This window comes from Mus caroli, unplaced genomic scaffold, assembly GCF_978045245.1.
Source record: "Mus caroli unplaced genomic scaffold, Mus_caroli_1 scaffold_8, whole genome shotgun sequence".
NCBI classification, from domain to species: Eukaryota; Metazoa; Chordata; class Mammalia; order Rodentia; family Muridae; genus Mus; species Mus caroli.
In genome coordinates, this window is record NW_028227263.1 from 97,578,050 (window position 1) to 97,590,729 (window position 12,680).

A 12,680-nucleotide genomic window follows, 5' to 3' on the forward strand; every position below is an offset into this window, starting at 1 on the left:
ACAAAGAGTTAGGGTGGTGAACTTCAATGTTCCTAAAGGTTGGGAGAAAGAGACCCTGACAAGTTTGGGCTAGCTACTGGAGGAAGGAGGAACGCTCTCAAGGTTTTGAGCCCTTCCCAAGTGGAATTCCCAGTCCGGTTAGGTTCTGGGCTCTGCCAGGCTCCTTCCTCCTTCAAGGGAACGGCCTTGCACTCTGGGCCGAGTCCCAAAGAAGTTCTCTGAAAACTCTCTCTCTCTCTCTCTCTCTCTCTCTCTCTCTCTCTCTCTCTCTCTCTCTCCCTCCCTCCCTCCCTCCCTCCCTCCCTCCCTCCCTCCTCTTTCCCTCTCTCTCTTCTCTCTCCCTCTCCCCTCTCCCTGCTCCCTCACTCCTTCCCTCCCTCTTTGGAATTCAACTATTCTCCGAAAACAAAACAAAACAAAACAACACCCCTTAAATCTTTCCAACCCTGACGGACTGTCGGACTGTCGTCGGATGGCACCGGAGTTTCTATTTCCAAGTCTCCCTGGGTGTGGGAGTGGGACTTCTAACCCATCCCTCGCATCTGCTCTACGAGTCCCATTGAGTGAGAAATAGCTGGAGATCGGTATGTTTTCATACAAGGGCTTGAAATTTTCCACACGGCCCCTCACACACAAGGGAGAGTTATTTTACCGATAGCCTGGAGATGTAGTTCTATGAATATTTATTGATTTATTTTCTAGTCTCAGCAGGGGGCCACAGATAAATTTAGTGCGTTCTTTAAATAATTCCTTTTCTATGAGGCAAGATGTCATCTGAAACTTCTAAATAGGCATTTAATTAGCCCGGGTGTTGCTTCAGAACAAAAACCTCCAGCGAGAGCTTTGGGGACTCACTGTATAGCAGAGGCCGTCGATGCACAGCGTTGATGAGCACCGGCCTTTGTTGCCGCCCCATTGTGAGGGCCATGCTTATGAAGACTAATCCAATCATAAATTGCATCCCTGAACCAATCAGAGAGCCTAGAGCCTCCCGCGAATGAAGCCCGAGTGGAGAACTTTGTTGAACTTCATTGTCAGAGCTGTCAGTTTTCAAAGAGCTGGAGCGAGCGGGCCACTATAAAACCATCTCCTGGACCGGAGAACCACAGAAGACTCGCAGACGCCCAAGTAGGACGGTTACCAGGATACTGAGCCGAAGAGGGGCACCGGGGGAGGGGCGGGAAGCCAGGCGCTTGCTCTCCGGCCCAGGGAAAGGGAGCTACTGCGCCAGACCCGCTCTAACCATGATGTTCCCCGGCCTCCTTGCGCCTCCCGCGGGATACCCTAGCCTCCTGCGACCCACGCCCACCTTAACACTGCCCCAGTCCCTTCAATCCGCATTTTCCGGCCACTCTAGTTTCCTAGTAGAAGATTTGATCCGCATCAGCCGGCCTCCCACCTACCTGTCCCGCAGCATACCCGCTGCCAGCCTGTCACCCCCCAGTCAGGAGGCCCCCGCAGCCCTCGCCGACTCAGGGACCTCAGACCTGGGCTCTCCTGGGTCCGGGAGCCGGCGGGGCAGTTCTCCACAGACTGCCCTCTCCCCTGCCAGCGAGCCCACGTTTCTGAAGTTTGGGGTGAATGCCATCCTTTCCTCGGCGCCCAGAAGAGGTAAGATACAGCCGTGCCCTCGACGTGCGGCCTGACAGCCACTCAATCCTTCACAAACTTGTTCCTCCGCGCTTGTTAGTGCACATTCCCACGCAGGAACTCAGACCTCAAGGGCCAGGTTACTGATTATGAAACGTAGGTACTGAGATTTTAAGGGGAAGAAAAGTCTCAGGCCTTACGAGTATCCTCAAAATGAACTTGAGCCCCGGGCCAGTGAGTGCAGTTCCTTAGTCGGGCGTCTCAGCGAACGCGCTTTGGTGTCTGCGTTCCTGCCCTCAAGACTAGGAAAGAGACTTTTTGCTTTAAACCCAACAAGTACGTTTATTGTGTTGGTTTGTACTATTATGGATAGATCTGCAACACCCCACCCCACCCCTCCCTATTTTCCTAAGTCTCTGGAATGGTGATGAGATGGGGGCACAAATGAGACGACTGCTACGCAAATTTCTTTTACTTAGTGAATACGTTTTAAAAGATGCCTCTGATACCTGCTGCAGTGTGAATTAGATCGTGTAGGCGATGCTCCACACAGTGATCAAACACATGATCAAATTCTCTCTCTCTCTCTCTCTCTCTCTCTCTCTCTCTCTCTCTCTCTCTCTCTCTCTCTCTCTCTCTCTCTCCCCTCGCCCTACCAGAAACTTCGCCGGCTTTGCTGCAGAGCCCTCCTCCCAAGACGTTCGCCTTTCCATACTTCGAAGGCTCGTTCCAACCCTTTATCAGATCCTCCTATTTCCCAGGTAGGTCTCTTTCGTGTTTTTCCCGCTCCGGGCTAGATCGCCCGTTCCAGTCCCGGCCGGTCGCTCCCTACCCCGAAGTCGTATTTCTCCGTCCACCCCTCGGGGTTACGCTCTGGTTCAGAGGTTGTGAGGCGTACAACATTCACGAATCCGTCGCGCCAATTTGATACCCCATTTAGCACAAGCAGTGACTGCTTGACACTACGCACCAATTCCCTGCTCTACAAATTAGCAAGAATTGTCATGGTCCACATTTGAGGCGGTTCCCTTCCCGGCGAGGAGCTGTTGGCATCCCTTCATGCCGCCGTTTCCCACAGAGTTGGTGCACTTGGCCACCATTCGCCACAAAGGTCTCAGCACCGTGACCAATTGGCCAGCTCCTCCGGCAGCCACACGCAGACCGGCCCTCGCCCCTCCACGCCGCCGAAAAACACCTACCAGCCGCAGCTAATTTCCTGTTAACATTCATTCAGGGCTCCTTTTTTTTTCCTCCACAAGACCGCATGGGGTGCCCTCTTGTGTGAGATGCTTGGGGGTTACCTAAGGGTAGGAAGTCTAGATCCTCCCGCGACCCCAACCTTATCGTGACAATTTGATTTCTCAACCCTATATCTTGCCGGTGGGCTCTTTCTGTAAAAAGGAAACAGTTAGCAGAATCCCGCTCTGGGTCCTAGTCTACAGGCGGAAGAAGCACCCTCAAGAGTTTTCATGCTGAGAACTACGAGTGTTCAAGCATTGCCTCGAACACTTTAAAGCTGCTTTTAAAAGCAGGGAAGCCCACTAGACAAGAAGGGACCAGAGCCAGGGTGCAGTGGGTGGGGGCAGGGCAAGACCAGGACAGCACTCCCAACATCAGCAAAAGAAACTCGCGACGCTTTTTTTTTTTTTTTTTTTTTTTTTTTTTTTTTTTTTTTTTTTTTTGAGAGAAGAAACTCTCTTCCACCACCATTCAGGCTTTTGCCAACAATGGAATTTGCTCCTTTCTCCCGGGTCTCAATGGTCTAACAAAAACAACCCGAGCTTTATAAATAGCTTTTCGTGTCCATTTAATGTGAAAGATTGGGGGTAGAGAAGCCTCTGCCATCACCGCTCTCCCAATGGTCTCCGCCTGCAGTTGTGTTTAGCCTGAGTGTAAACCTCTTTTGTCCCGGTAATATATGGCTCTCGCTGCTTGTCCATAGCCTTTTGCGGTTAGTTCATTACTACACAATTACCATTCACGCTTCGTTAGCGTCTCTGTTTCTTTTTGTTTTTCTTTTTCTCTCCCTTAAAGCGAAACTCTCCCCCTTTTCATAGCGCCAATTCCCAGTGGGAAGCGGTCAATGTGCTAATTAGACGCCACTTTCCTTGTATTCACGCCGATTTCTTTACGTTGTTGGGGAGGCAGAAAAATCATATGTAGTTTTTAAAACGATGAATGACTGGATTTTTTTTTAAAGCCAGAGCAGCCTTTTTTCTGTCTGCCAAACCAGCAAAGTGCCTTGTCTTAAAAGGTACAGACAGCACCAAGGTGATTGCGTGTCCGTGGGTCTTGGGGGGAAAGTGGAGGTGTGCTGAGTGGTCTCTGTGGGATTGTTTTCATTTCTGTAATTTATTTTATTCTGTTGCTATTTAAGCTGGTTGGTGCGGATTGTTTCTGTAAGACCATTGAATAGAAGTGGGTGGAGGGAAGCAACAGGCAATTGTGGCTGCTGTTTTCGTGGGTTTTTTCCTAATCCGGGTTTGCACGGTTGAAAGCGAAAGTTATTTGTGCGGAAAGCGCCTTTCATTCAGACAGGTTGGTTCTCCGTCTATTCTCTACGGGGAGAAAAAGGAATGCTTTAAAGAGATGAGGGGACTCGAGGGGAAAAAAGGAGGGAGAAAGCTAGCGAAAACAGCTTGGGAGAGGCGGGTGCTCGGCTCTGCAGGACACCCGGCTCATTCTCTACCTCCCTCACCCCGCAGCTTCCTCCAGCGTCGTGCCTATCCCTGGGACCTTCTCCTGGCCACTGGCTGCTCGCGGCAAGCCTCGCCGGGGTATGCTGCGCAGAGCCGTGTTCTCTGACGTGCAGCGGAAAGCCCTGGAGAAGACGTTTCAGAAGCAGAAGTACATCAGCAAGCCAGACCGGAAAAAGCTGGCCTCCAAGCTTGGCTTGAAGGACTCGCAGGTGCGAGCGGCCTCCATCGCCCCACCCTCGCACGGCACGCTAGCCCCTGCCAATCAATTGCAAGGGCTCTCTGGGGCCTCTTAGGCTGGCGGAGCAGCTGGGGAAACCCAGGCCAAGTTATTTGAGGTTTCCCCAGAGCAGCCTCCTTTTCCACCCCACCCTTCTATCTTACTCCCCCATCTGCCCAGCTGAGTCAAGTGCTGAATGAGAGGATGGATAGATGTAAGGGTACATGGATAAATAGATAGATGCATATGCATGGGTAGGTGTGTATGCAGGTGGAGGATGTGTACATGGATACGTACGTGTGTGTGTGTGTGTGTGTGTGTGTGTGTGTGTGTGTGTGTGTGTATGGAGTAGGCGGATGGACACATGAATTGGATAGATGGATGGGTGGGTCATGGCTATGGGGGTGATTGGATGAAAGCATGAATTCAATCCAACATGAATGGGCAGGCAGGTAGATAGACCAGAGGAGCAAGAGTTAAGAGGGCTTACAAGGCTGGTGGGGAACAACACAGAGATCACCTTGAGGGCAGTGCCTTCCTACATGTTCCCCAAGCCTGGCTTCTAAGGGTTGCCCCAACCACCACCACCACCACCACCACCACCCCCTCATTGTGAGCAGACACTAACTTGTTTCTGGTTCTTCCCTCACAGGTGAAAATCTGGTTCCAGAATCGACGCATGAAATGGCGGAACTCCAAAGAGCGGGAGCTCCTGTCTAGCGGGGGCTGCCGAGAGCAGACCCTTCCCACAAAACTAAACCCCCATCCAGACCTTAGTGATGTAGGCCAGAAGGGGCCTGGGGATGAGGAGGAAGACAGTCCGGGTGCCCGCCTGGCCTACCACGCGCCCCCAGACCCGCGACATTTGCTGGAAGGGCCACTGCCTGCCTCGCCGGCACACTCAAGCAGCCCCGGTAAACCGTCAGACTTCTCTGATTCTGATGAGGATGAGGAGGGCGAGGAGGATGAGGAAATCACCGTGTCCTAGGAGCCCCTCCAGCGGCTCTGGGGCTGTTGCAATTGGAAACTGGAGAGGGAACGCCCACGTGGCCACCTCTGTTCAGGATCCTGGATCCTGCCTCTTCCCACAACAGACCCACCACCTTCTCAGGGGTGGCATCACCCTTTCTGTTGTCCCAGAGACATTTCCTTGCTCTGTGCTGCCACCTCTAAACAACCCTTCCCACGGGAGCGTGGGTCTTTTCCACACAACATTGCATCTATTTATTGCAAATTTATTTTAGACACCACGTGCAGGGTGTGTGTAGAGGGGCGTCTCTAGTCCCACTGCCAGTGCTTACCGTGAGTCAGGTCCTGTCAAACACCAAGCCTCTGACCCCTAACTTCCTGGGTGGCCACCTTTCTGCAGGGAGTATCAGTCAACCATCCTGTCTTCTCACTGTGAGAGTAGAAAGCACAGGAGAATAAGGGCACCATCTCCCTGTCTAAGGGGAAAGCACTATCAAGCAAGCTTCTCGTTTCTTGATGCTCCTTTGGCGGGAGAAGCGATCTCTCTCTGTAGACATGTGCATCCAGTGCTCTGCTTGGTGTCGTTCTGCTTCTCCAATGGGAGCCTTTTCAGAGCGCTAGCTCCTGGCACTGGGGTGTGGACTTGTCTGACTCTCTGACATGTTTCACCCAGCTTTGCAGTCTGGGCAGCTTTCCTGAGCTGTGCTCTACTGTGTATCTATATTTTGTATGGATGTTTTATACTGAGGTTATTGTGAATGACCATAATGAAGGGCTGGCTGTGTCCCTCTCATTATTTTTCTCTGCAATGGTCTTTAAAGTCTAAAAGGTAGCTGTGTAACTTCATAATTTATAAGGAAATGCTTATTTTGTATTTTTTACCATGTACAGACTTTTTATATATGTATATATGTATCAAATGGACAAATGCCAAATAAAAAGTAGAATGAGTTTGATGGCTAAAGGGCATCGTTAAGTCACAAAAACGTGATGGCTGAAAGAACCAGGATTGGTCTTGTGGGTACCCAGAAGGCAAATGTCTTAGTTAGGGTTTTATTGCTCTGAACAGGCACTGTGACCAAGGCAACTCTTATAAGGACACCATTTAATTGGGGCTGGCTTACAGGTTCGGAGGTTCAATCCATTATCATCAAGGTGGGAGCATGGCAGCATCCAGGCAGGCATGGTGCAGGAGGAGCTGAGAGTTCCACATCTCCATCTGAAGGCTGCTAGGAGAAGACTGGCTTCCAGGCAGCTAGGATAAGGACCTTAAAGCACACCCCCACAGTGACACACCTATTCTAGGCCATACCTTCTAATAGTGCCAGTGCCTGGGCTGAGCATATTCAAACCATCACAACAAACTATTATAACATCATCCTATATGCTAATAGACAAGTGACATTTCCAGTAAGAGGGTACCAAGAAGCTGGGCTTGCAACTAACCTCCCATTCTCCAAAACCAAAGTGATGGACCACAAGAGGCCAGTACAGGGCACTTGGGTTGTTCAGGCCTACAGTGGTTTGCACGTTCCCCTGGAAGGGGGAACTTTTCCTAGTGTCCTGGAAAGCTTGAAGGCTAGTCCCGATCCCTCTACAAAGACCTGATTCTAGCTGGAATGTTAGTCCACAGTGCAAGCTGGTGAACCCAGATCTGAGTTCCAGGCTCCAGGGTCTGCAAGCATTTTAAAGCGACAGCCTGATGACTCCTTTCCATAGCAGTGTTCTTAGCCATTGCCTAAGAGGAATCCCAGAGGGGGCTTTTGTGTCCTGTGAGAGACTAGGCTCTGTCCCATGCACCTCACCCTAAGGTTCTTTGTGAATTCAAATCCCCAATATTCAGAGAAGTTGCCAAGGTTTGGTGAGGCAGCTTGTTTGGTAATTGAAATATGAGTCCATTCTTCCTCTTCTTCAATAACAGAAACCTTCATGCTGACCTCTTCAGCTCTCGCTCCCGACCTTGTGACCGGGATAGTTTTTACTGAGAGTTTGGAGAAAAGAAATTGTGCTTGTTTTAATAATGACCCTAATTCAAGAAACCTCCCAGATCTCCTCAACATGTGGTCAGTTTTCTATACAAGTTCCTCTGAGAAAAAGATTCCTCTACTGGGGCCCACACATTTAGAGACGAGAGTTTGACCAAAAATGGCTGACTTCTTCCTCCATTGCAGTTCTAGCTGACAGTTCTAATTTAGGCCAGATGTGGGAAGGGTTTAGTGGCTGGAGTTCAAGGACCCCAGAACACCATGCTCACAACACAAAACACAGCAATGCACTGCAGCCAGGGTAGCAGCTCAGGTGCCTGTCAGTGCAAACATTGCTAAATGGTATGGTACATAGAGCAATGGAATATTACCCACCCTTTAAAAGGGAGTTCTGTCAGCTGCTTCAGCACCAATAAACCTCAAGGGCATTATGCTAAATCACAGTCATTTACAAAGTGACTGATGCTAGGACTGCATTTTATGAGGTTTGCAAAGCAATCAGCATGTGAAAGCTACTGAAAGAGGAACTGGTCAACCAGTCCATCCCGGTCCAGTTTCACACCAAAAGTTTTAAAGATTTGTTCCATGTCAATCAGTGTAAATGACACTACTTGGTTGTATACCTAGACTTGGTTGACACAGAGCTTTGATGATGGCTCGATCAGTAACGTGCCTGTCATTCAAGCAATCATGAGACACTCAGTTTGGATCCCCAGAGCCCACATAAAAGATCAGACATAGGGTGCATGCCTGTAACCCCAGCCTTGGGGCAATGGGGGCTCTGAAGCTCGTCAGTTAGCCAGCTGAAGCATATCTATGAAGTTTAGTGATGGAGCCTGTTTCAATAAAGCTGCTGGGTGGCAGGGGTGCATGTCTTTAATCCCAGCACTCAGGAGGTAGAGCAGAAAGATATCTGAGTTCAAGGCTAGCCTGGTCTACAGAGTGAGTTCCAGGATAGGCAGGGCTACACAGAAAAAACTTGTCTCGGAAAACATGAAAATAAACAAATAATTAAGTAAATAAAAAAATAGTACGTAAATAAAGTGAACAGATATTGAAGAAAAATGGCAGACATTGTGACCTCAGGTCTCTGTACACATGTGTATACATATATACCACACATATGAAAAAAGAGAGAGAGAAGGTGAAAGACATGTTTAACATGAAGTATCAGTGTAATCCCAGCTAAGGCAGGAAGATGGCTAAAGAGAGCAAGCAGGCATCAGCAAAAGCTTTTGTCCACATCCTTGTATAGGTTTCCAACAGAAGGGGTGGCCCAGATTAAAGGTGCATCTTCCAGCTTCAAGGTCCGAATCAAAGGTATGTGTCTTTCTACCTCAAAGGTCAAGACTGGAAATGGATCCACCCACTTTAAACCAACCCCCAACCCTCACCCCACTCCCACCTCCTAAAAAACTCTCACAGGTATGCCCTCTAATTTTGGATTGTAAGTTCATTTCAGAGGTAGCCAAAGTGATAGCCAAGAATAGGCATCACAAGCAATATCAAAATTATGACTGCAAATATTATCATAAGGCAACATAGAATTAAAGCAAGTAGCATCACAAGAGACAGAATTATTTTTAAAATAGTAGCAAATCATACTATGATCTAAGTGTTAATAATAAGTGCTAAAAAAAAAAAAAAAGTCCAGAAAAGAAAAAGGAAATACCCCAGAGGTCTTTTGGAAGTGTGTACTCGCCCTGTATGCACAGAGCCCTACTGATTGAGAAATACATGTGGCTTATTTTATGTTGTTTCAGTGTCTCTAATGACTGAGCTTCACAAGGGGACCAAGCCAACTTCATACATCTCAACCTGGTGTCATTGATCCCCTCTCATACACATTAGGAACTTGCTATGTGCCCATTGTGTAAAAGGAAATAAAGGGACAGAAGCACGGGAATCCAAACCTTGGGCCTGGTAGTTACAAGGCTTTGATATAAATGGAAGGATTAATTAAGTTAGTAAAGAAAACCCGGTGTTACAGAGGTGACTCGGCGGTTCAGAGCACCAGCTCCTCTTGCGGAGGACCCAGGTTTGATTCCCAGAACCCATAAGGCAGCTCACAAAGATGTGTAACTCCGGTCTCAGGGGGCCCTCCACTCTGCCCTCTTCTGGCTCTGAAGGCACCAGGTGCCCATGGTACACATGCAGGCAAACCACTATACAGTAAAACCCACATAAAATAAATCTTAAAAACAAAAGAAAGATACTAAATAAGGGGAAGTTATTTTTTTATTGTGTTTTGAGACAGGATCTCACTGTGTAACACCAATTTGTCTGAAACACATTATATAGACCACACTAGCCTCAAATTCACGAGATGCTTGGCTTGGCTTCCTGAGTGCTGTGATTGTTTTGTTTTGAGATAAGGTCTCACTCTGTAGCCCAGGCTGGCTTGCATCCTCTTTCCTCCATCTCCCAGAACCTGGGTTCCAGGTCTTTGCCACAATACCCATATTTAAGTCAACTATGTTTTCATGATAAGCATGTGTCCCATCAGCTGCTGTCAGAAGATGCCACACATAGTCTCTGGAAAGCTCCACTGGGTAAATGGGAAAGGGCCTTGGGGACTAGCCTCCAGGGCCCCCAATACCATTACCCACTGTCTATGTCACTGCCTGGCCAGGTACCCGGTCTTAGCCTTGACTCCTGACTCCCTTGTCCCAGGTGTCTCTGCTCAGTCCTTGCTGCCTCTTTCCTTGTGAGCTATCAGTGAGTGGCCTCCTCATCTCTCTGGCTTCAGGCAGATCTGGATGCTGATGAGCCCCCATCTGCCCACTCAGAGATCTCTCTCCTCAGCCCCAGACATAGAAGACCAACAGTCTCCTCTGGGTCTCCTCCTACCCCCTAATTTTATTGTCTTTGTCCAGCTGACTGGATTTTACACTTCTGAGCTTGTCTAGAGGACACTTCCAGAGAGGATTCACTGAGAGGGAAGATCTATTCTGAATGTGGGTGGCACCACCCCATGTCCGAGGGTGGGGGGTTCTAGGGTTAAGGAAGAAGTTGAGAAGGAAGAAGCAGAGTGGAGCACCTCTCTGCTATTTGATCTGCTGAGACAGGCGCTAGCAGCCTTGCCTTCTCTGCCACAGAGGGCTTGTGTCTCCCTAGTATGTGTCAAAATGAACTTTCCTCCCCCCAGTTGCTTCCTGTTAGGCCTATAAGGATGTGAAATACAATTAACAGCTTCTCTTTGCCTCAAGCACTCAAACAAAGCAAAGAGAACTCTCCCTGAAAGTCAGCGATGTGGGTGCACTCCTGACTCTCACTGGCTGCCAAATGTCTCACTGGCTGCCAAATGTCCCACTGTCACCAGCCAGCCCCTCTAAGACCTGCCTGTGTTATAAACAATAACCTCATCTTAATAAAGACCATCTTTATTGATTCCTCGTCCTTCCCAGTCTCACACACCACAGCCACAAAGAAAAGCTGCCATTATCATTTTTGTTCCAGGAACATAGTTCAGGCACAACGCTGTTGTCAGTATCCTGCACACATCATTTACTGTGATTCACACTCTGGCTGTCTTCAATCCCATTTCACAGATGAGAAGTTGAATTTGGAGATCAGCCTGGTTTTTTCTGGCTCACCCACCTCCCTTCTACTGAATACTAACAACTTCGAGGAAGACCTTGTGGAACAATTGCCGAAAGTGTTCGGTTTAGCTCTACACGGACGAGGAACGCTGTTCTGAGAAATACAGGGACATGCGCGAGCTTCTGGGATGTGTGCGGTGGTGACGTAGATGCTTTCACAAATGAACTGACAGCCGATTGGAACAAAGAGGTCCTACCTAAAATGTAAATAATGCTTCTCTTGAATGTGAATTATAATCAATGGTTTGTTCTTCCCCCACCCCCCCAATCACAGTCTCTAGGCTTTTATTAACCAGTTAAATTGGGGAGAAGTTACACATTGTGTCACTTGAGTGTGTGAGAATTTACTCACTGGGAGCAACCACATCCTAAGGAGCCAGTATTTCATACTAGAATACAAGCTCCATCAGATCAACTCACTACATTTCCCCGCCTTTTATCTAATTAAAAAGGCCCTCTCTCTTATAGTAATAACATATGGTAAGAACTCTTACAAAACAAGTATGAAAATTGTTAGATATGAATTACATTTAAAAAGTCCAATATTTTCATATTTTTTCATATTTGGCAACTTAGATAAGCTATTTTAATGTCTATCCTATTTTTATTAGATATTTTCTTTATTTACATTTCAAATGTTATCCCCTTTCCTAGTTTCCCCTCTGAAAATCTCCTATCCCCTTCCCCCTCCCTCTTCTGTCTCCTGAGAGGCTCTGCCAGTGCCTGGCAAATATAGAGGTGGATGCTATCAGCCATCCATTGGACGGAGGATAGGGCCCCCAATGAAGGAGCTAGAGAAAGGACCTAAGGAGCTGAAAGTGTTTGCAGCCCCATAAGAGGAACAACAATATGAACTAACCAATACCCCCAGAGCTCCCAGGGACTAAATGATGTCAATCATGCTGAGGTTTGTATGCCAAAATTAAGTAAGTAAATAAAATAAACTCTCAAGCCATAGTTACAGGAGAGATCCAAAGGTACGGTCACTGAGCAGGCCTCAGAACAGAGATTATTATCATTTACCTGCTTTCGTTTAGACAGGGTTCCTCTGTGTAGCCCAGGCTAACCCAGAACTACCTGTGTAGCCAAGGCTGGCCTCAAACTCATAATCTTCTTACCTTAACCTCCTCCATGCTGAGATTTCAGGTGTGAGCAACCACATCTTGGGAGCTGAGCTGGGCAGACAGGAGGATGCTGCATGCTCCCTCACAGGGCTGAGGCTTGCTTTGCTTATCTACTCTGTAAGTCAGTTGTGTATTATCCAAATGTTTTTTTTTTTTTTTTTAAAGATTTTTTAAAAGAGTACACTGCAGCTATTTCCAGACACACCAGAAGAGGGCATTAGATCCCTTTACAGATGGTTGTAAGCCACTATGTGGTTTCTGAGGATTGAACTCAGGACCTTTGGAAGAGCGGTCAGTGCTCTTAACCGCTGAGCCATCTCCCCAGCCCTATTCACAGGGTTCTGTGCCAGAAAACAGAGGGATGGAAGCACCTGGACTGGGTAGGGCAGAGAAGACGCCAACAAAGGGGATAGGAGGACATACGCGTTACCTGTCCCATTGCTGTCACAAATACCTGATAAAAACAGCTGAAGAAAGGAAGGAAGGAAGAAAGG

At 48.1% G+C, this 12,680-nt stretch overlaps 1 protein-coding gene across 1 annotated transcript; it reads left to right on the plus strand.

Moving 5' to 3' along the window:
* The first annotated feature begins 1,244 nt into the window (after positions 1-1,244).
* Dbx1 (developing brain homeobox 1) lies at positions 1,245-5,494 on the plus strand. Its single transcript, XM_021169185.2, has 4 exons — positions 1,245-1,611; positions 2,250-2,351; positions 4,296-4,498; positions 5,159-5,494. Exons 1-4 carry the CDS (start codon positions 1,245-1,247, stop codon positions 5,492-5,494), a joined length of 1,008 nt encoding a protein of 335 aa, XP_021024844.1.
* Positions 5,495-12,680: the final 7,186 nt, after the last annotated feature.

Bases quoted from the DNA above. Each gene is read 5' to 3' on its own strand.
- Dbx1 (XM_021169185.2), top strand. From the start codon at position 1,245: ATGATGTTCCCCGGCCTCCTTGCGCCTCCCGCGGGATACCCTAGCCTC. The intron at 1,612-2,249 runs GTAAGATACAGC...TCGCCCTACCAG, and splicing joins TTCCTCGGCGCCCAGAAGAG to AAACTTCGCCGGCTTTGCTG. The intron at 2,352-4,295 runs GTAGGTCTCTTT...CTCACCCCGCAG, and splicing joins CAGATCCTCCTATTTCCCAG to CTTCCTCCAGCGTCGTGCCT.